Genomic DNA, 23,241 nt, shown 5'->3' on the forward strand with positions numbered 1-23,241 from the left:
TATTTCATAGAAATTTCATCCTGTTGATTTTCCTTTTCCTTTCTCTTCCCACTATGATGAGATTCTTGTACAGCTGATGAATAAAGCTGTACTTTCTTTTACCTCTTGATGTCCCCTCAATTGCTTATGCATAGGTTTGACTTTTGGCACATGGTCTAATAGAGAACCATGTTTGAATGTTGATGCACAACTTGATCCTCTAAAATGAGAACTTTTTAAAATGACCGTCCCGTAGATTGAATAAGTTCCATTTTTATTTTAGCAAGAATATGGGCAGCTTCATTATATTAAACTGTTTATTCTCTCTAATTGATTTGGTTAATTTTAGTATTAAAAGCATGGAAATGGTGAAAAACAAGTGGGATCATTTTGGCAATAATTTTGAAGCTCTGTCCAACTGGATAGCTGAACAAGAAAAAGAACTGGAAACTTTGGAAACATCATCATCTCCTTTGGACATACAGATCAGCCAAATCAAGGTGATTAGTTATGGTTATGTTTAGTATTAAAAGCCCATTTAGCTGTTATTTTGCCAGAGGCCAAATGAGAAAAGAGACATTTTACGTGTTTCAAAAGTACCATGATGAAATGGTGGCAAATTTTATACATAAATATACCAAGCAGTAAGGTCTTATATAAACTAAAGGAAAATTCTTACAGGCTGCCTTCTCTTTAATATTGAGTTTACATATATGAAGTCTTTGTGTATGGTTAAAAACATAATTTATACCCTTCTTATTTTTTGAGTAATCTCAACAAAATAGCTACATAAATAAAAGTTGTTTTTCTTTTTTAAACATACAACTGCTAGTGGCTATAGAACTTGATTTTAATCTTGCAAGCTAAAGTGATAACTTGATTTATGTATCTTTTATGCTGAATTAATAAAGAAACTATTGCTCTTGGTAGCTTGAAAACCTACATAACATTTACTGTGATTGTATTTGCACTGTCTTCAGTTCCATGTACATTCCTGTAGTTACACAGTGGTTTAGTTTCAAATTGCTGACTGAGGTGCATATTGTCTCCAAGCATTTAATCTCAAGGGCTGACTTTGTATCCTTCCACAAATGGAAATGTACCTTCTCTGGAATGGCGTGTTTCTAAGGGTGCAGAGTTTTTCTATAGGCAGTGCACATTGCCATTTTCTTTTTTCTGTGACCTACTAATTCTTCAGGAGGTGCACAGGTGTGCAGCTGCTTCCAGACCAGCTTGACACTATTTCCAAAGGATCCAATTAGGCACTTGTTTCATGTGACAGAAGCAGTTTATCAACATATTATCCTGTTCTTGATTTGTTCACAACTTTACAAAGAATAAATAAATAAAATCTCTTGACTTCATCATTGGATAACAAAACAATGTTTGAATTCTTGCTTCATCACCACAGCAATTCAAAACCAGTTTCCTTATGAAATAATATGTATGCACTTATTCCACTGGCATATATTATAGTGTTGTCCTGCTTTTCTATAATTAGTGGCCAGGATTCCAGTGTTTAAGACAGAAAATAAGTGCATCAAATAATGCTATTATTGCATTGCAGTGTGTCAGTTCTTGTCTGTATAAATGGAGCATTAAGTCCTACTAGCCTATTCCAACCAAATTCCCAGAAAGGTTGTTCCTCATTGTAGATGCAGATAAGCATTTTCAAGGGATTTTTACACTGCATTGAAAGTTTCTGAAAATTCCATCATAATTCTTACACATATAAGCACCATGGTCAGCAGGTGATGTTTGTGAACAGACATAAACCAGAAAATCCTTCACATAAGGCAGAGGGTACATCACTGTACCTCAGGTGAACAAACTAACGAGCTTTATGAGCTGTGTTATGTGACACGTGTCATCTCACCTCGATTGCATGGACATAGCCAGAGATCTGCTTCAGCGGCATTGCCTTGTGCCTGATTTTGAAGAGTTTGCTATGTTTTTTTCTCAGTTTCCTGATGAGCTACTCTGTTTCACAACAGTAATCAGCATACTTAGTATATAATTCCTACTGCACCATATTAGTAAGGAGCATTTCAACATAGGGCAAATGACAAAAAAATAGTGTGCTCCTTGACACCTTTGGCTGACCAGATAAAAAGCCTGGGGTCAGCTGAATGTAATTATCCTACATGGTAGTGGAAATACTCTGTCTTTGATGACGCTGATTGCAAAGCCCCAGTGACTTCAGCAGAGCCAGATTTTCACCTACACATTTCTCTGAAATTCCTCGTGGAACAAAATGACAGTTATCACAAGTAGTTGCCATTGGTGGCAGACTCAGTGCAAGTTTGAAAGCCTCAATTATCCACCTTCTTTTATGTAACTGAGTGAATTTAACAGAATAGCGTAGGAGTGAGAAAGCACTGCCTCATTTGTATCTGCTGCATTGTTAGATAATTTCAGCTTCAGGGCTGCAAATCCAGTATTTTTCCTCAGCAACATGTTCTTGTGCAAAAAAAGATATTTTATAATCCAAATTAATTCAGAATATATTGCGTAAAGAGAAACTATAAATTCTTATAGCACCACTTTTTTTTTCTGACAGTCACCCTGCTAATTTTTGACTGAATGTTGCAGCAAGCCACTCCCGAGCTTTATAATGGCTTTTTAAGAAAGAGACCATATTTTTATCACTATTGTATTAGAAGCTGGGCACTACCTATGCTTTGAGAGTGAATTTTCAAGAAAGTTTTTGGTTACTTTCATGTATATACATATTCTAACATTTTTTTAAATCTGAGAATGCTATTGCCTATGTCAATTACAAAGAACTCACTTTGATCTTTCAAATCTCTCCCAATGGGTGTTTTCCATTGCTTTTGAGAGCACCATGGACATGATATATCAGCAGTAATTAAAAAAAGCCCAAAACCTGTTGTGAAAAAAAGAGCTTAATTCCAAGTTCATTGGTGCCAACTGAATAAATAGCCACTGAATGAGAAACACTGTGAGTTTCTTTTTTTGATGATGTAGCTGCCAAGTTTCCCTCTAATTTTTAATAAGACAAGTACAAAATAATAGGAGACAGTTGCTGTTATGCAGCTGCTGAAATGTAAAGCTAGTGAAAGTTTTTCTTTATGCATTTACTAATTGAGGTGCAGGACAGATAAAAAAATTACCAAAAACCATTATCACCCTTGCTTCATGATTTCCTACTTATACTGCAGTGTGGTTCTTTATTTAATCTTCTGCCTAAGGGCACACTCACGCTAACTTATGATCTAATTAAATTTATCCTTTATTACACTGTAATATTTTAAATTAGAAAAGGAAAACCATCTCTACTGCTTTCTAATCATGGCACATTTTTTTGGTAAGTGCTTGAAAACCTATTAAACATAACTAACCAACTGTTAGGGTTCAGCTCCTTGACAATACTTTTTCAGTGACACAATCATGTTTTTCCATCTTCTGTTTATTTTTAATCTTAAAGAGAATTGGGTACTACTTTGCTGTGACATAAGAGATGCTAAAATATGAACCATCATGTCTGTTTGAAAATATGCACCTCAGCCAATTCTAGTTGCTCTTCATACCCACTGGTTTTAGGGCAGCCTATATTATAAACCTTTGACAGAGAAAACCTTTTAAACCTTTTCAAAAAGGAGAGGTATTTGCAGGTCATATTAAAGACTTTGGTAACTAGTTATTTCAAGAGGTCAATGAACTCTTATGTAATTTTTTGATGAAGGATGTTTGTAGCATAGAGAAGAAAAAGGAATTGGAAAATATTGTTCTAATAATTAAAAACTTCGTTTGAATTTTTTTACTATTGCTTTACATTTTAGGTTATTAATAAAAAAATAGATGGTAAAATAACTGGAATCTCAAACCTAGAAGAGGAAGCCAAGTCTTTTTCCCAGTTTGTTACCTCTGGAGAACGTGCACATATTAAAGCCAAACTGACTCAGGTCAAAAGGTATTGGGAAGAACTAAGAGATCGTGCACAGAGACTGGAAGGAACAATCACAGGGAATGCATCAGCACAGCAGAAATATGAAGAAAGTCTTAAACAGGTAGACTATGAAAAGTCTAATGGATTATTTGCAGCAATTTATAGAATTACTCTATATTTTTCTAAAATTGACTGTAAAATGCATATTATACAGGATGGACTAAAATAAATAATTGGATTTTTAAGGTAATTGCAAGACCCAGATACATAAATTTGTGCTTTGAATTACCTAAAAGGCAGCCTCAGAAATGCAGTAAAATGTACGTACTTTATACAAAAACATAAAAAACATAAAAATGATGTTGTCTTCTTGAAAACCTATGTTGTTCTCCTGGATATTGCACTATTGAACCACATCCATACTTCTTATAAACACTTTTAACTTCATTCTTTGGTTGACAGAAGGTTGTAAAGAAAATAATTTAAATATTATTATTACCCCAGCTGGGAGGAACTGAGCACTGTTAGCATCTTTTAACTTCAAAAGGCACTCAGCACTACAAAGGCTTAGGATATAAAATTCTCTTAGCAGTAAACATTTAAAACGTGTTATTTAAAGAATCATTTATGTAATTCCTGCTGATTTTAGCTTCTGGTTTGCCTTTGTTTTTTTTATAGGTGCAGCAGTCAGTGTCTGAATTTGAAGCTAAGCTAGCTGAGCCTCTCACATCGTGCTCTTCAGCAGCAGCAACATATGCAGCTCTCCAGGACTGCACGGTGAGCAGGTGGCCAGCTGTTCCTGGCACTGAGCCCAGGGACACGGTGTCACACTGACCTCCTTACAGAAACCCCAGACCAGGGGCTGCCTGATGCCACACAGCTCAGGGTGAAGGCACAAGGAGGCAAGGGCAGCCTGTCACCATTTCAGACAGGATTAGAAATTTCCTCCCCAATCTAGGGGGAAAGAAAGCCTAAAAGTACCACTTCGTCCTTCAGGTTATTGGTTTTAACTTGGTGCATCTAAAACATTATGAAAAACAGGAGATAAGAAACAAGTCTGTTTGGCATTTTTCCTCTAAGGTTTCCCAATGAAAACTTGGATTTTAGTATAGGTAATCTGTGACTAAAGAAAATATATCCTTGGAAGCAGTTTTACTTGGACAATTAAGAGACTGGACAGGGTTTCAACTTAGAAACTTTTATCTGTGATGCTAGGAATCCATGGGTATTTGGATATTTGGTTCAGTCCATTACACAAAGAAAACAAGTACTGGATTGGTATTCAAGCTACAGATAATCCCATCTCAGGGAATGTGGTGTAGTATTTTTGTTTGTAAATTCTGGTATGTTTTTCAACAATAATCATAGCCTTTCTAAGAAAATACTACAAAAAATTATAATCATATTATTCTTGCAGTAAAATGCATATATATCTTCTGAACTTAGTGATTGATAACTGCTTACAAAGGCTGTTTTCAGGGGGACCTGACCTTTCTGCTTCAAAAAATCTTGATACTAGTTGAGGAAAAGTATTTTGCATATGAGGAGTTTATTTAGACAGCACTTGTAATCATCATTTTTATTGACTTTTAAACATTATGAGTATGCTGAGTATGCTGTTATAAGGTCTTGTTCTCTTTAGGGGATCATGATGATTAAATATCTTGATGTGAAATTATCAGCAACTTATTCCTGTATAATTAACATTTCCTCCTATATATGATTTCTTGTAATTATAAAAATTACTATTGTTACTATTTTACACCTGTGAGTTGGAGCTTTCGTGATCTTAAATCAGTTTCATTTTGTGATTTTCTAACTCACTGTACTACATTTCAATCATTTTCATATGGACAAGTTTCCCAGCTTTCTAGAAGCAGCAACACTGGAAAATGTAGTTCACATTAGATGTCATTTCTAAGAAAAGGACCTTTAGCTAATGCTGACAGAATTTCCAAGTAACTCTTCCCTACTTCTCCCATGTCGTGACATTGTCTGCAAGTCTGGCAGTCCTCACCTGTTGGAGTGAGGTTTTGAGTTTACTCTGTATAAATTAGAGCAACTCTTAGATAGGTGTTAGGGAATCTCAAGCTTTTTCCTGAATGTGGAGCTTTGTCCTACACGGATGATGCTGTGTCACATGCCCATTCAGGAGATCTGACTCTTTTGTTGCAGAGTTTTTTTCCTTTTAGTACTGTTCCTGGGGAAGTCTTTTGCCACTACAATCCAGTTCATTGGTATGCTGGGAACACGTGTACCTAGGGTGGACCTGAGCAATATCTAAGATATGAAGTGACTTCATGATCTGATGGATGCAGCATTGCTTCAAACTCATGAGTAGAACTAGAGAATTTTTCCCACCATTGTTACCATAACTCTGTTGTTTATAGATGTAAATTCTGTTTCTTTTACATGTTCCCTAGGACCTTTGTCATACTGTGGAAAAACTGAGCAACCCTCTGGCCTCTCTCTCAGCCAGTGTCCGAAAGGTGGCCAACAAAGAAAAAGCTGCTCAAAAGGTCACAGCATTACAGCAGAAATATGAAAAAGTGCTGGAAAGTGCTAAGGAGAAACAGAGCTTATTAGAGACTCTTCTGGCTCAGTGGCAGAAGTGAGTAAACTCCCACATCTCTTGTGGTGGACACAGAGACCTTCCTGGGCTCAGCGTGTGAGACTGAGAGGATGACTTGGTAACTCTAGGTTGTGATTTTGCCAGGCAGGAGAAGGAGCTCTCTGCTTTCCTGGCCTGGTTGGAGGGGTGTGAAGCTGCAGGCAGGCCCGCAGAGCAATATGTTTCTGCTGACAGAATTAAACTGGAAGGTGAACTGCAGGCACTGCAGGTATGTTTCAACTGAAATATTGTCCTTCTGCATTTTCTGTGTCTTTTAAAGGAAGGAATTGCTCAATTATAGTGTGGCAATCAATTGATTCTGGGCTTTACAAATCTCCTAGGAGATATTACATTATCACTTGCTATTTCTCAATGACTGTACTATTAGTTTTAACTATAATATGCCAGCTAAAGAAAAAAGGAAAAAAGCACCTTGGTATATCCTATTATCTATGAAGGAAGGACATCAGTCTGCTTGTTAGAAGATCCTTTCTCTAGGGAAATTCCTTTATTAGGCAATACTTACTTTTTTTTTTTTTTTGCATGTGAGGAAAGGTTCTCAGATGAAAAAATGCATGAAGGTTTTGAAATCGCAATGGAAGTCTGGTTCTAATTATTTTTTCAAACACGAGACTTTCATCCTATTCTAAATTATGCCTTCCCTTTGAATTTTTGCCATTTGTTTTTAGATCAATATGAAGCAGTTGGCCAAATGTAACATCTTTTATACCTTCTTCCTTGAAGACAAGTAGAAAAGGAAAATTAATTGAGGGTTTGGGTTTGGTTTTTTTCGTTGTTGTTGAATGTTTTTTTGTTTGGGGATTAGTTTGCTTGTTATTGGGGTTTTTTTGGGGGGTGTTGGTTGGTTGGTTGGTTTTTTAGTATTTTGCTTTGTTTGAGCCAGTTTGCAACATTTCCTCACAATTCTCTTGCTACACACAAAATCTATTGCAAAATGTGGTGCCAATTTTAGCCACTGCCATCATAAAATAAAGCTATATGGAAAAGTCACACTTTGTCCTGAAGGAGAGAAAAATACTGACTTAGATGAATCCCTACTGAATTTAGCTGTCTGAGAGGTGTTGAGTACCTGCTTGTCCTAATAGGCCTCAATGCCTCCAAGGATTTGCCTTTGCTCACTCACTTGACTCAAAGTACTGTGCTGGAAATCTGTAGCTGTTTTTTTATTAGATTTGTTATTTTGCATTATATGGTGCCATGCTTAAACTAAAAGCTTTTCATTCCGTTGTTATCCCAGGATTTGCGAGCAGATATTGAGTCCCACGCTTGTGTCTATGAGAGTCTTTTACAGTTAAATGAGACGCTGTTTCCAACAGCTTCAAAGCAGTGTGTGAAAGCAATAAAAGAAAAATTTGAAGAGCTGGATGAAAGGTGGAAAGCTTTACCACAAATTGTTGACAAAAGGTTTGTGCTTCAGAGTGTTTTTTACATGTTAAAGTAACCAATATCCAGATGAGGAAGCCCAATCCCAAACTGTGATTTTACAGTATTGCCATTAGAAGACAAAGGTTTTAGGTCAATACCAATCCCTGAACTCCCAGGAATAGGGGGTGGAGGATCCCACACATTTATGATGCTGTCTTTTTGACATACACTCCCCCGATTTTTTTTTTGCTAGAAGAGTCTGTTTGAAGTAGTGTGGGGCAGGAAATGAAGGCAATGCTGCATTTCCTCAATTCCAATTTCCCAAGTAAATTCCAAAATCTCCAATAATCTGTTCTTGATTGTTTAAGTTATATGCTTTATTTTGTGCAAAGCCACACTCTTGTAGTTTAAAACTCACTTTGAAATTCAAATTTGCCATAAATACTATAAATGCTCAGTTGTTAGGCTGCTGGCTCATGTTAAGCTTAGAAAAAATGTCTCCTTTATTTCATACTGTATGTTATCATATATTTATATTTCAATTTTTTCCATGATGAACACATATATTTTACCATTTGTAATGTAGCTTAAATAATAGATCCTGATCAATGCCATAATCTTCTAGGTGCTTTGCCAATATGATTGTTTTACAATATAATGATCTTCTACATGTTGAAAATTAGGTAGAAAAATTTCTAAGGGAAATGGGAAGGTAAATGACAAGGTCTTTTCCAAGGTCAAGGTTTAGACTTGGTACCTAGGTACTTAATTCTGCTGAGTTCTCCTCTGGACAGATTCTTCTTTTGAATTGTGTTCTTCTGATCAGACTTTACCCTTTCCTACTTCAGAGGAGGTTGACTATGAAATTCCTCACCCCCGGCCTAAATAAATGAGACTTTTACCTTAATTCAGTGTTTCAGATGATAGGCAAGAGTTGCTATGACTGAAAATCAAATTTTGGCTTCCATCAATAACATTGCCTTTGCTATGATTACACCCATAAAGAAAATTTGAAGAACATACCTTGGTTTTTCGGGCTATCTGTAACAGTTGATATAAATAAAAGAGTGGAAACAGGAAAGATCCAAAAGTGTTTTCAAATGTTATGTTATTCCCCAGAATTGAAAAATCAATATGGCAAACTAAAGTAACATTTCCTATTTTCCTTGCATCTGGCATTGATTTTAATGCTGACCAGTCAGCTGTGGGTTTGATTATGGGAAGTGATTAAATTGCATCAAGTGCTTTCATATTTACATCTGATATTCTGTAGGATCAACTTCCTTCAATCACTTGTTGCTGAGCATGGGCAGTTTGATGAGCTCCTGCTCAGGTTTTCAGACTGGATTAAGCAATTTCTTGCTGAACTACAAGCCACTTCAGAGATAAACACAGCTGATCAACAACTATCTGCATCTCACAATAAGGTAAACTTCTGGATGTAAATATTAAAGACAGAGAAATTGTACAGTGCATTTGGCTAAATCCTCATCTACAACTAGCAAGTAATTTATTTGTGTGAAAACCTATATGCCGTTGCAGTCACGTACAGACTTGTTATTTGACAGTTTTAAAGCAAAATTGTAACCCTGAACTTTTCCTACTGAAAACCCCTCAGTAGTGCTTGTTTCACTCATATGTTCAGTACTAAAATGTTTACTGAGCTCTTGATTTGAAGAAGAAACTCAGCTCTGTTTTCTGTCTTTCCCATAGAATCACTCAATGGAAGTTGAAAGTAAGAAACAGGAGTTACAAAGTCTGAAGGAGCATGTAGAGAAATTGGGTTCTTTCAGTGGCCCAGAGGACCAGCAGACCTTGCAGGGAAAGACTGAAGATTGCTTTCAGATCTTCCAGGAGGCGAGTCAGATAACTAGCCAAAGACAGGAGGCCCTGGATCAGTTGCGAATATTCCTGGAGCACCATAGTGCTGTATCAGGAGTGCTCCAGCGGCTGAGGCAGACAGTGGAGAAAACAGGAAATATGGATAAAGCTAAATCTGAATTACTGGAGAAGGAGCTCAATGGTGTTATTAAGGATCTTAACAAGTTGGAGTCTAATGCTATCAGTTTGGATGGCTCCCTTACTAAGGCTCAATATCATCTGAAACACAGCATTTCTGGGCAGAGAACTTCCTGCAGGGCCATGGTGGATAATCTGGGTGTGGAACTGGAGGCAGTTCAAAACCTGCTGGGAACCAAACAAAGTGAGGCAGAAGCTCTTGGAGCCTTGCAAAGATCTTTCATGGAGCGTAAAGAGCAGTTACTGAAGAGCATTGAAGATACTGAGGAAAAGGCTGACAAGGAGGGCCTGAAGGAGACAACACTGCAAGCCCTCCAGCAAAGGTAAAAACATTGGCACTTTCACACTTGATTGCAATCTCTAGACCTTTTATTATTAAGTGGAGGCATGTGTATGTTTTCTACTTGGGTACTTTATTTCTTGCCAGGCATGTGTATTTACTTAATAAAATTTTGTAAATAAGTGAACTATTTGGATGCACAAAACACTAAGCAAGTCCTGCTAATCTTTTATATTGAATGAATAATCATGAAAGTCTACGTCTCAAAAATATATTTTGTCCTAATGAATCTAAGATTCAAACAGCTATTAGAAATCCCATATAACATAACTATCTCTACATTGCAGAACTGAAGATTGTACATGGGATGATGGAATTAAAAACACTTATTGTAATGAAGTATTAATCTAAATATCTGAGTATATTTCCAGGTGACTGTTTGAGGGGGAGGTGCATATATATCTATATGATTTTGTAGCAGTTTATGTATCAGAAAAATTACATTCTGATCCCAGTTCTAGCAGAAAAAAAAAACCAAATATTGTAAGAAATATTAGAAAAGGGAAGTTTTATGCACAGTAGCACTAAGAGCAACTGTTTCATTCTTTCTTCCTCCTCTCTCTTTCAAAAAAAAAAAAATTAGTGACAATAAGTTTATATGAAACCGGTCTTTTAATGATCTTTTAACTTGCAGATTGAGGATCTTTAACCAGTTGGATGAAGAATTGAATTCTCACCAGCATGAACTCCAGTGGCTCATGGACAAAGCAAAACAAATAGCCCAAAAAGATATCACACTTGCTCCAGAGAGTGACAAAGAGATAAATCGCTTAGAATCTCTGTGGAAGGATACCAAGAAAGCTATACATGAAAAGTAAGTAGATCTTTAGCTTAAGCTAAGAAAGGAGAAGATGGGGAAAGAGACACAATTATTACATGCAATATCTTCTTGCTATATTAGTTATAATGAAAAACAGGGCTTGTTGGTTAAGTACTTAGTAGAAGATGGAAACACATTAACAAGAACATTTGTACCATTTGTACTTATACTATTAATAAGGCCACAGATAGGTTCTCAGTACAGTATGACAGGTATACATTTTATTACATACATGTTATATTGCATGTTATTGTTTTCTGAAAGATAAGAATTCTCCACTGAACTTTTGCTGTCACTCTAGCTGGCACATATTCTCTTTCTAGCATAAATTTTCATTCCCTATTGGTCATGTGTTTCTGACAGTTCTATAATTAGTGGTCCTAGATAATTTTTAAATTTAAGTATTTCTATCTGCCCTAGGGGATGGGTTTATAATAATCTTTAGTGTGTAATCAGTTACAGTGTTTGTATATGACACAGATGATCAGTTTTATCAATGAAAGTTGATGATCAAAGAAGCTAAAGAAACCAGAGAAAGTTTTATCATACCCTTTTCTTTGTCTTAACTGCCTCATGATCATCTTTAAAGAAAACCGGCAATGTTTTCTCTCTCACATAGACACAATTTTAGACCCCCCTGAACCTGCTTATTTTGGAGAGCTCTTTGGAGCATTCAGAGAAGAGCCAGCTTCTAAAACAGTTCCTCATCTTTTTTGACAGTGTCACGTTTCCCAAAATCCTTTCATTGAAAAACACTGTTTTACAAATAGACGTTGCATATATCCAAAGTATCAGTTTTGCTCCTCTCTCTTCAGTATAAACACCAGGAATGGATTGAATAGGTCTTTTTCCTCTGTCCACTGCCTGAGCATAAATAAGGTTTCCTAGAGAGAGGATGGGAATAAAATTAGGCTTGTTTTTAGCAGAAGGCTAATTTATTCTCAGTAGAAGGGAGGTAAGTTGAATATAACATTTTAGTCCCAAAAGCATGCATCTGACAATGGGAGGACAAAATAGGCAGACCTTACCTTAGTATGCAGTGCTTTAGTCTTTATTTCTGCTTCTTTTTACCTAAAATCCACTCCATGTTAAAGAAACAAGTTGTTGGGGTTTTTTTAAATTAACTGTGAGTGGCACAATTGTTATAATGTGGTTTTCAGTCAAAAAGATGCTAAACTTAGGAACTGAGAAGCTTGAATTCTGGTTTCAGTCTTTTACTGAAGTCAGTTGTTTTAGTATCTGATACATATGAGATGGCAATTCACATTCATTTCTATTCAGTAAGATGTTTTTTGATGGATTGACAGTGATTTCTAAACACAAAATATTGATATTTCCTTGGCTGCCCAATTCATGTTTAGCACTGCATCCTGGTTTTCCCATGGTGAATTGCTATGTCATGTTCTCTATCCTTCAGAAGCACGGCAGCAAGTGGTGCTAACAGCTTTTTCAAATTACAGAAAGGAGCAGTCCTGTGTTCTGATTGATCTGATGAAGGAATATCAGAGCTTGAAGTCAATAGTAATGAAAGTGATAGACAGTGCTAACAGTGCTTCTGTGACCAAATCCATGTGGAAGGATCATGAAGATGTCAGGCGAACATTATCAAAGGTAATGACAGATATTTTCCTTTGAGGAATTTTAACAATTTTTTTGATTGAATTTACTTTTCTTTTTTTAAGAGATGCCCTTGAGCTGTGTTTAAAGCTCCTTGAATTCACTGTCAAATCTTATCATACTGACATTCAGAGTTTAAGTTGTACTGATTGTGATGAGGAAAGAATACAGCCCTTTTTTGCATTTTGGTGAGATCTATTAATCTATTCTTAATGGAAATGCCGATTCTTAATATTTGGAAAGCATAAGTGGAAAATAGTGGATATCTCTTTATATAAAATACATCGAGAATATATTCCTACCACAGTATGAAAGGATAGTTCTAGTCAACATATTTCAATGTTTTTCTATATTGGGTAAATTTTGGAATAGATAAAATGCCACAAAAAAACCCCATGAATTGCACACATTTCTGATGTGTAAAATTTTTATGTCTCTCTCTTTTGCTGAGAGGACTTCTGCCATGGTATATAATGTTGATACTAGCCATTGTGCAGAGATAAGGTATTTGGATCCCTACACTGTATTCATTTCACTGGATTGTATTTCAAAGATACTAAATTGTGCTGTCCATAAGCCTGCCAGGATAAACAGTTCTAAGTTTAATTCTGTCTGTTCCTTTGGAGGGTAATTTAATTTGGAAGGCTGTTGAGCTCTTGATTCAAAATTTTTCAGTCAGATCTGTATAAACCTTATTCTAAACTGTGTGTATTTATGGCCTCTTTCTATTAGATATCTTAAAAGAATAAAAAAGCCAGAACAGAGCTCACCAGTCTAAAAAAGAATTTCATTAAACTTCCACATCATTCCTTTGAGCCTTGAGCTGAGGACAATTCCCTGCTGCAGCCATGGCCACAGATAGTGGTTCCAGTGCAATAAAAGTTTTGGCCATAGTGCATACAGATTAGTAGCTTATTGTTAGTACTGCTTTCTAGTACTTGCTGTAGAAAAAAGCATAAGATTCTTACTGTGATCGGGTCTCAGCATCTCACCTTTTCAATGACAAAATTAAATATTTCCCTATGCCTAGGGTTGCAAACTTAGTAGCCCTGAAGCCCTTGTCCAGCTCCTTTCAGAACTCATCTGTACTTTTGTTTTACAGAATGTCTAGTAAAGATATAGTGTTTTTAATCCTAAATTTTATTTGCAGCACCCTCTGCTTACCTTGCTATAACTCCTGAAGTGATTATTCAATAATGAAGAATGGAAAGACAAATAGAAAAATGAAATGTCCCTAAGTCCAGAAAATATCTGGTTACCAAGTAGAATAAATTCAAAATTTTTTACTGCCACTTGTGTGCTTTATTTATAAGAACAATCATCCTATATGATTATGCTTATGAGAAAACCATGTCAGTTTCTTTGTATTTTGTGGAGTAGTTAAATATTAGATATGAAAATTAACAAATTCATAGCACCAGGTCTAGGTATGGGTACCTGGAGAACTGATTTTTCTTTCTTTCTTTAAGGCTTCATTAAACAACCGAATATTTATGTCCACAGCATGAAGCTGCCAAGAATGATCTGAGTGATAAACAAAAAGACCTGGATACTTTCACCAATAAAGGAAAACATTTGATAGCAGAACTGAAGAGAGTGCATAACTGCGATTTCACTGCACTGAAAACAGATATGAACTCCGTGGTGGACAAATGGCTAGATGTAAGAAACTGGTGTTTATATGACAAATACAGTTTTTAAGTTTGGCTAAGCTTACAATATTTCTCTTGTACAATTGTTTAGTAAAATTGACTAAGAGTAACTGTTTAGTAAAATTTACTTTTAAGTATAACTCAAAGTTTTAATCAGAGGGATTTGGTGTCCACTCTATGTACAAAGTTGTGACATCAATTTGATAGACTTTAAATGGTGTTTTACAGCAGTGTATGAATGCTACTACTGTAAATTTGCTCACTGTGCAGTTACAAGCATGAATTTGGGTTGGACTCACACCTAATACATACCAGCAATACTTCATTGAAGTAAATTGGACTAATAGTTCAGCAGGAAATTACATTAAGCTAAACACGAAAGATATTAATATGTTGAGAAAGAATTCACTACAGGAGAGAAACATAACATAAAAGCTAGTTACAGAATCATGGATTGGTTTGGGTTGGAAGGGACCTTGAAGATCTGGTTCCAACCCCTTGCTCCCAGGGCAGGGGCATCTTTCACTACACCAGGTTGCTCAAAGCCCCATCCAACCTAGCCTTCAACATTTCCATGGATGCATCTACAATGGCTCTGGATAATCAGTTCCAGTGTCTCACCACCCTCACATTAAAGAATTTCTACCTAATGTTTTACATTTTCACATTTATATTGCTTTAGTACCAAATTACTACATTGCAGTAAGAAGGACAAATGGGTTTTTTTGGAAAATAAAGTTTATATGAACCTGAACTCTTTTCCAGTAAAAAAATATACAAATATTTGGAAGGAGACACATAAGATTTGTGTTTCTTTTTATGATCTGGGTAAGCAAATTGAAATTAGCATTCAGGACTTAGAACTAAATCAAAGAAAATTATTTTACCCATTTACTAATTATTTTTGATGCATTTGTCATATAACTGTCTGCAAAATTGAGTTTAAAATTAATTTTTGAATGGTATTGACATATTCTTCTTTCTTAAAAGGTGTCTGAAAGACTTGATGAGAACATCGACCGACTGAGTGTAAGCGTGTCTCTATGGGATGATATCCTGAAAACTGGAGATGAATTGGATGGATGGTGTAATAAGTGCATTTCTCAGCTGAATGAAGGCATCAACAACTTCAGTAACAGTCAGAGAATGGAAGTCCTACTGAAAGATTTCCAGGTTCTTACCCATAAATCAGTGATTAAAATGTTGTGGACCAAAATGTCAAGTGATGTTCAACACAGAGAAAAGACTTTGCTGTTGCAGACCTCTGTGTTCTCTGTTTAAATGGTGGTACCCAACAGCTAGATAAGAGCATTCTGTCCTTTTTATTAGAAGGTGTTTGCTTCTAACAGAAACAAGAATGGCACATCTTACTAAATCAAAGCTCCATAGTTATTTTGGCTCTTGCAGTTATATTTGGCTCTAGGCTGAATTCTGTTCCAGTAAAAAACAAGGAAAATTTTAGACAACTTAAGCTAAAGTTTAGCAAAAAACTGAGTAGTTTCTAAAACCTCATCCAGGAAAGTAGGTTCTCCAGACAATAAAAGAGATATCAGGTCAATCATAGATTGGGCCATATTCTACTTCGTTTGGAATAAATTATGTCCTTAAGAAGATGCACAGTGAACATATTCAAGAATTGTGGTAGAATATAAACATTGATAAATCAGTACTTTGCTCAAGGTTGAGCTTTATCGAATGCCTTATGTAGCAATCCGACCACCTGAATTCACAGCTGTTAAAACTGATTTGGAGTAAAAGCAGACTGCCCAAACCACAGGTGTACTTGATGTGCAGGAGGGCCAGAATAGCAGATGTGATCATTGAGTGTTCATTTACAGTCACAGAATGCATAATACTCTTTTTTGGTACTTTGTTTTGCAAAGGCCAAGAGGAAGAGCAGTTTGGTGACAGCAGGGTCCTGCCCTTTCTGCAATCATAAATAGATGAGCATGGACAGCATCAATCAGTTTACCCCTTCTGTGGCCCAAATTAGTGGTCACTTTCTTCACTGCCCACCTAATATTATATCCTCTCTAGCACAAAAAACCCCCTAACTATTCTTCTGGGCATTCAGGGCAGATGTTAAGTTTGGCAATTGAATCCTTCAGTGGAACCTAACACCCCCAGTAGATACTTCCAGTCAAATAAACAATGACATTTTCATAATTATTTTCCCAGTTTTAACAAACAAAAGCTTTTAGAGCATTTTAAATGCAATAATTTATTTTAAAGGAGGGGAAAATTACTTTGAACTGAGTCTAATAAATGAGTCTAATTTATTTTAAAGGAGGGGAAAATTACTTTGAACTGAGTCTAATAAGGAAAAAGAGATGGGAGATTTTTAGTGCACAAAATTAGTGCAGTGTTTTCCCTGTTTGCTAAGCTGTGTTTACATTTTCTTTCAATTTTGAAATTGATGGAGAATACTTCTGAAAGTCTGAAAGCTTGTTGTAGTTTGGTATGAAACTTTGACCACATCTCTTTTCAGTCTGAAGTCAAGAATAAAGAAGTGAAGTTGGAGCAACTTAGTTCCAAAATTTTGGAACTTAAAGAGCTGACCCATACTCAAGAGCCTCCTGCAGACCTCCAGGTAAAATAAAAACATTGGTAACCACAGATTGTGTTCAAATAACCAAGAAAATATTCCTTCTGAAATTTTTGTCTTTCCTACACTGCCTTTTTCTTTCAAGGTGACAGATGTAGCATTATTATTTTTATGTAGCATAACTATTCTTTGTTCATATTTCTCTAGGTAACCTTGATTTTTTTGTATCAACAGTATGTCATAAAGTAAGTGAACATGAGGGTTGTAGGAGTATTTTTTTAATAAATCAAAATAGAATAAATAGTTTATAACGTAGCTGATAAGATATGAGATTACAGATATTCTCTAATCTGCACATTAAGCCACATCACACATGAGTGCATGCACAGTTTTTTTCCTTGAAAGGATTATAAGGCAGTAAAATATGTTCATCTGCTTTGTTAACCAAAAAGTATTCTTTAGTGGACTAGAATAAGGGCCCTGAACTAGCTCTTACAAGAAAAACATACAACAATGAACAAAAAGGTGAGCTGTTAAACTTTTGGCCAGATATTTACTTCTATCCACTAGGGCAGTCATAAAACCAAAGTATGACTATTTTGGCAGTTTGACTTCAAACAGAAATTGGTATTTGGGATTATTAACTTAATGTCAGAAATTCAAAAATATAAGCTGACTTCTGTAATTTCCAAGGACAGGGATATATCTTGGTACATATCAGGTTTTACTGGAAGTTAATGAAACACTCAAGCCTTGCCCATATTTTGGAATGGGCTGCCCAGGGAGGTTGTGGAGTCTCCCTCTCTGGAGAAGGAAAAAAACCCATCTGGATGTGTTTCTATGTCACCTACTGTAGCTGACCCTGCCTTGATAGGGAACTTGGACTAAGGAATCTACAGAGATTCCTTCTAACCCAAAGGATTCTGTGAATCTGATTTATATATAGTACCATATTATGACTGACTGGATTTACTTCTATTAGTGATATGTGCTCAGCAAACATCTATGTAATTTTGCACGTTCCTGACTTTGAACAGGTTAAGGGGCAATAACAGGTTATTTTTTGTACTGTCTTCAATTTCTACCTGCCTTATACTGAGATACTTTAAGCCTCAGTGCTCTTAAGGCTCACTCCCCAGTTGATATTTATTTGTATCTAGCTATTTGAGTGTAGGTCATGTTCTGTATATATGGCAAATTAGAAAAGGGGAAATACCAAATTTTCATTTTTCAGAAATGGATAATAACTGCAATAGTTTGCAGTCTGGCTTTTTATAAGTTAGTATCCCTTCTTTGGATTATTGTATATCTAAGACTTAATAGAATGGTTGTCTGTTTGTAAGTATCTCTTTTACAAGTTAAACTTGTAAAGAGAGCATTATCATTGTGTATTATCATTGTGTACCTCTTTCCTACATTCCATTTTTTCAATAATCATTTACCGTAATAAGCGTTTTTATTGCTAAATGCCTTAATACATAACATTTTGGGTTTAGTTTATAGAGTCAGATTTGAGGCAGAAGTTGGACCATGCCAAAGAAATATCAGAGACAGCAAAAGAGACGCTGAAAGATTTCAGTACTCAGAAGATGCAGTTACAGAAGCTGATTGGTCAGATGACAGACTGGCTAACTCAAGTGGAAGAGACACTGTTAAGCTGTGCACGTAACCTGGATCCTGAAGCTCTAAATAAACTAAAGGTCAGTGCTGAAGAAAATCAATATACTTTTCCTTATGCATTTTCCTTATGATCTTTGGGGATTTTTTTTTCTGAGCTTTATTCTTAATTTTCCTCTGATAAAAAATGCATATCTCCTGCACAGCTGCTAGAATATTAGCAAATAATACAGTGATTATTTTTAGGAAGTTGCACCAATGAACAAAAGTTCTGATTTATTAGCTTTTTACAAACCTTTTAGAAAATTTTAATGAATAATACCGTCTTGTGGCAAGAGCTGGTTTTGTTACATTGAACTCCTTGGTCATTACTCCAGCATGTTTTCAAGTGCATTGACTCCCATTCAATAAGTTATGAAATTCATAGCACATCACAGTAAAAGACACTGGTCCAAATTCAATTTTAATACAAACTTCTACCTCAGAAATCCTCCTCTCTCATTAAATATAGCAATTCTTTTTTCTACATCCAAGTGGTCTCTTGACTGGATGCAGTTATGCACATCATAACATGGCAAACCACATGAAGGTATTTAAGTGTGAGCACAGTTAATATTGATTTACTAGCCAACTCACATTTAATTTTCAGAGAACGTTTCTCTCAAATTGTGTGTAAAGTCCCTCTCATTCAGAAGTCCTGCCAAATACCAGTGTCATATTGCATCCCACATGTACCTTCAGACTTAGCTGAATATATCTATTTCTATTCAATATGCCTTGAAATGTATTTATTTATAAGAGAGTAATAAATCATGAGAAACAACACTTTTCACATTTCTACGATGGCTCTTTAGTTTCAAGGATTCATCTCACTTGGAAAATTCAGGAAACACAATCCAATGCCTCTTCCCTTCATTGTGTCTGGGATGACTTATAGACCACAGGAGAAAAGAACATATGGCAGGAGTAGGAATGCTTGAGAAAAAGCCAGTTCTTTTGTTTCTTTATAAATATCGTAATTATGTTGTAACTTCATTTTCAGGAAACACAAAAGGACCTTCAGCTTCAGCAAAGCAACATTGACTCAACCCGGGAGACCCTCAACAGCCTCTGTCGCAAATACCATTCGGTAGAGCTGGAAGCTCTTGGTGGCACTGTCTCTTTGTTAATAAAGAAGTATGAAGCTGTGAATCTGCTCTGTTCCAGAACACAGGCCAGGATGCAGGAGTCCTTGGAAAAACATTTCCTCTGTGAGTCCTCAGGCTGGTTCGTATGAGTGAGCTGTTATCCCACAGCCGTGAGTCATTCTGGAGTCTGCCAGAGTTTCCAGTAACATCACTTGTAATTACTACTTCATTTTTGTATGGAGCCTCTCAAAAAGTCCTGTTGCCAAGTGTTCATTGGGTAACTGCTATGAAACAAAGCATTTTGCATAAACAGAATTCAACTCTAACCATGTGATATGCATGCACCTTTCCTCACTATTGGGATTCACCTCTATTGCATAAATACACTTTGTTTACTTGCAATAAGGAGAGGTATATAACAAAATGGTATATAACAAATGCTTTTATAATGTAAAAGCATCCATCTCAAGTCTTTCCTGGGCTCCCTGGATAGTCAGTGGAGAAGAGTAACAACTTTTAATCTTGTTTATTAAGATACTGATTTTGATTTTATTTAGCATGAAACTGGGACGTATCAAACTGAAATTGACTGTCAAGGGCAGCCTAGTAAGACTGTTGAAATTTGGACATTTACAGTGGAAATATCTAGTTCCTTATGAAATTAATCCTACTCCCAAGGTTATTGAAGACAATTAGACCTGTTCTGTTAGCTTTTATACACTGTTCCTGAAGGACTGAAAAAGAACTGATTGAAAAAGAACTGTTTAAAACAGCTGCATAATATTGTGGATAATGCCGTATCTTAAAAACTATTCTCTTCTCTAAACTTTTTTATTAAATAAGACTCTATGCAAGAATTCCAGGAATGGTTTTCTGGTGTGAAGGCTGCAGTAAAAGAATCATCTGACAGGTCTGGAGACAGCAAAGCCATAGAGGCAAAGCTACATGACTTGCAGGTAAAGTGAACAAATTAAAATAAAACTACTAGTAATTAACAATTTAGTATAGGAACCAATAATATCTCTAAAATAATTTGTAGATGCTAGCACAGTCATTGTTTTTGTTCTTAAAAAGGTAATACAAAAATGGTTAGAGGCAAGAGTGTGTACTGTAGAGGTAATACAGTGAAAACTGTGGTCCCTGTTCTGAGAGATGAGAATTTAATTTCTGGGAAGTTTATGTGTAACTACAAACTATATACTCTTGTTTCTGATTATTAATATTTTTTTTCCTTTTCTCTTTCTTTCTCTTCCTTTCCTTTTCCTATTTTTATAACACTTTTACATATTCAACATTTCAGATTAATCCTGATATGTCAAAGATTGTATGTATATACTTTTGATGAGACTGAACATAAGTATCAGATACCTATTGTAAGCAGCCATAATTCCTGAAGCGTGTAACATCTTGAAGAGATTATTAAACTTCAGAGAAAGCCATGACCACCTTGGGATCAAATAAAAAACTGGATGCTGTGAATTGCAGTACCACTTAATAAAATCTTATTTGAACTATCTGCTTAGAAACTTTTCCACAGCTAAACATGGTTGTCATCTTCTTGGAGAAATCTGACCACTTCTCATAGAAATATTGCTTATCTTTAATTATCAAATCTTATGTGTTTAAACTATATTCTTTCATTGCACAGGGTGTGCTGGATTCTATTAGTGAAGGACAGAAAAAATTAGATGCTGCCTGCAAGGAAGGAGAAAGTTTATATGGTTGTTTACCCAAACCAGTTGTGAGCCATATTCAGGAGCAAATAGCAAAGTCTAACCAGACCTTCCAGGAATTTCTCAACCAGTGTCTGAATGACAAGAAGGCCCTGGAAGCTTGTGCCTCACACCTGGGAAAGTGAGTAACACCAGTAGTCACAAAAGACTGCATGAAATGGTCTGGCTTCCAAAGTGCAGGGCAAAAAATGAAATTATTTCCAGTTGCTCTAGTCCTGTTTGCTTTTTTCTTTGGAAGTATTTAAGAGAAATTTAAATTCTCTGATAAAAAAAATAAAAAACAACAGGTCTTGCTCCAAGGGCATCAGTTTAGTTAAATGATGAAAGGTCAGGATCATATATGCAGAAGTTCTGTGTATCTTATGAAACTCCAAATCAGCAGTTGGGATTCCAGTAATTTAAATGACATTTTCTGGACAGAAAATGTGTGATGAAGTTCATGTCCGCTCTGGGGTTTGTAGATAGTATGCATTTTACATGTGTCTGTTCTGTTCCATTGCAAATAGACATATTTCCTAAAGAGCCAAGAAGAAAACACACTTAAATTACTGCTTGGGGCTTGAATTTTGAGAGTTAAAATATTTTCCGACCTAACCAGATTCAAAACTGTTGCTAATTGAAAGCAAAGTTAGTGTGGCAGTAATGGGTAAAACAGCAGGATGAGAGGGTGTGCCTGCATGTAACAAAAAAGGTTTCAAAGTTAGGGCCAGAACTTGTTTTGCTGAGTTCTGAGCAGTCAAGATTCCAGTTCTCTTCTGTAAGGTAAAATTGAAAACACACTTCAGATGTTCTACAGATAAGTGTTGACAAGAAACCCACTGTTAACCACTGTTCTTAGACTAAATCATTATGAGAATTTGAAAAAAGCTTTCTTTTGGTCAGCTTTTATTGAATATAGTAATAAATAAAAGTCCTGTCTCTTTAAATTTTGGAGGCTTCTGGTCTGCCTGGAGTTCCCATGATTTTGCTGAACATTTTTAGAGAGTTGCTGAATATTTTTAGACTAGTAGTCACCGTGGAATTATGTTTTGTGTACAACTCTTATTCTCGAAGCTTGGAATTAATACCCAGTCTTGTGGATATTAACTTCTTCCAACTTTACTCCACTTGAGAAGTATTTTTTAAAAGAGTATTTATCTGCTCTGTAGCTTTGAAGATCAGTACAAGAAGCTTGCCCTGTGGATGCATGACATGGAAGAAAGAATAAGCACAGAAGCATTAGGAGAGAACAAACAGCTTGTTTCTGAGAAGAAAAAGGAGGTGCAAAAAGTGGAAAAGTTCCTGGAAGAGTTGCTGAACTCAAGGTATCTTGAAAATACATTTTCTAATACTCTCACTTTTTCCTCTTCTAGGGCAGAAGTGAAATTAAACTGTTGGGTTAAAGTGTATTTTTGAAAGCTAGAGGAATGTGTTGGAAAATGCTCTGTGAAAAGAGGCTGAATCCACATATGTCAAGTTCTAATGAATTTCAACAAAATCCAATATTTGCTCTTGATAATTTATAAAAGCTCATCATACTTCATTAATAAATGGAAAGTGAAAAGTGTAATTTTTAAAAATAAAAGATAAAAATACTGCTTTCAAAAGCAATAGTGAAAATTACATTTATCATTATGTCCATTTCAAAATTTTCTTTCTGTCCTGTAACATTCAGATCCAGTCAGGTTAGCAGAATCCCCTTCCCCAGTACAGCTTGCCCAATAAGAGAGCTCAAAAAGCATTCACATTAGCTGTGAAATCTTTCTAAAATTCAGACTTATCCAGTAAATGATGAAGTAATTGCCATTTTGAGTACGCAGAGTTTTTTCCAAATTCTCTTTTCATCATTGGTGAAGGTAGAACAAAAACAGTAGTCAATTTTCCAAGTCTCACAGCCTCTTTAAAA

The 23,241-nt window shown here is 35.8% G+C and overlaps 1 protein-coding gene across 1 annotated transcript in view; it reads left to right on the top strand.

The window, feature by feature from the left end:
- SYNE1 (spectrin repeat containing nuclear envelope protein 1) overlaps positions 1 to 23,241 on the top strand; it is a 288,590-nt gene that overhangs the window by 109,499 nt on the left and 155,850 nt on the right. The window contains exons 32-49 of the mRNA XM_066546958.1: positions 329 to 479; positions 3,783 to 4,010; positions 4,568 to 4,666; positions 6,313 to 6,500; positions 6,606 to 6,729; positions 7,759 to 7,925; positions 9,160 to 9,313; positions 9,600 to 10,228; positions 10,880 to 11,059; positions 12,526 to 12,676; positions 14,186 to 14,344; positions 15,325 to 15,507; positions 16,823 to 16,924; positions 18,376 to 18,579; positions 19,539 to 19,746; positions 20,467 to 20,579; positions 21,272 to 21,477; positions 22,505 to 22,660. Of these exons, the coding sequence (XP_066403055.1) occupies positions 329 to 479; positions 3,783 to 4,010; positions 4,568 to 4,666; positions 6,313 to 6,500; positions 6,606 to 6,729; positions 7,759 to 7,925; positions 9,160 to 9,313; positions 9,600 to 10,228; positions 10,880 to 11,059; positions 12,526 to 12,676; positions 14,186 to 14,344; positions 15,325 to 15,507; positions 16,823 to 16,924; positions 18,376 to 18,579; positions 19,539 to 19,746; positions 20,467 to 20,579; positions 21,272 to 21,477; positions 22,505 to 22,660 (3,402 nt within the window). The remainder of the gene's footprint in view (positions 1 to 328; positions 480 to 3,782; positions 4,011 to 4,567; positions 4,667 to 6,312; positions 6,501 to 6,605; positions 6,730 to 7,758; positions 7,926 to 9,159; positions 9,314 to 9,599; positions 10,229 to 10,879; positions 11,060 to 12,525; positions 12,677 to 14,185; positions 14,345 to 15,324; positions 15,508 to 16,822; positions 16,925 to 18,375; positions 18,580 to 19,538; positions 19,747 to 20,466; positions 20,580 to 21,271; positions 21,478 to 22,504; positions 22,661 to 23,241) is intronic.

This window comes from Molothrus aeneus, chromosome 3 (assembly GCF_037042795.1).
Source record: "Molothrus aeneus isolate 106 chromosome 3, BPBGC_Maene_1.0, whole genome shotgun sequence".
In the NCBI taxonomy this organism is placed as follows: Eukaryota; Metazoa; Chordata; class Aves; order Passeriformes; family Icteridae; genus Molothrus; species Molothrus aeneus.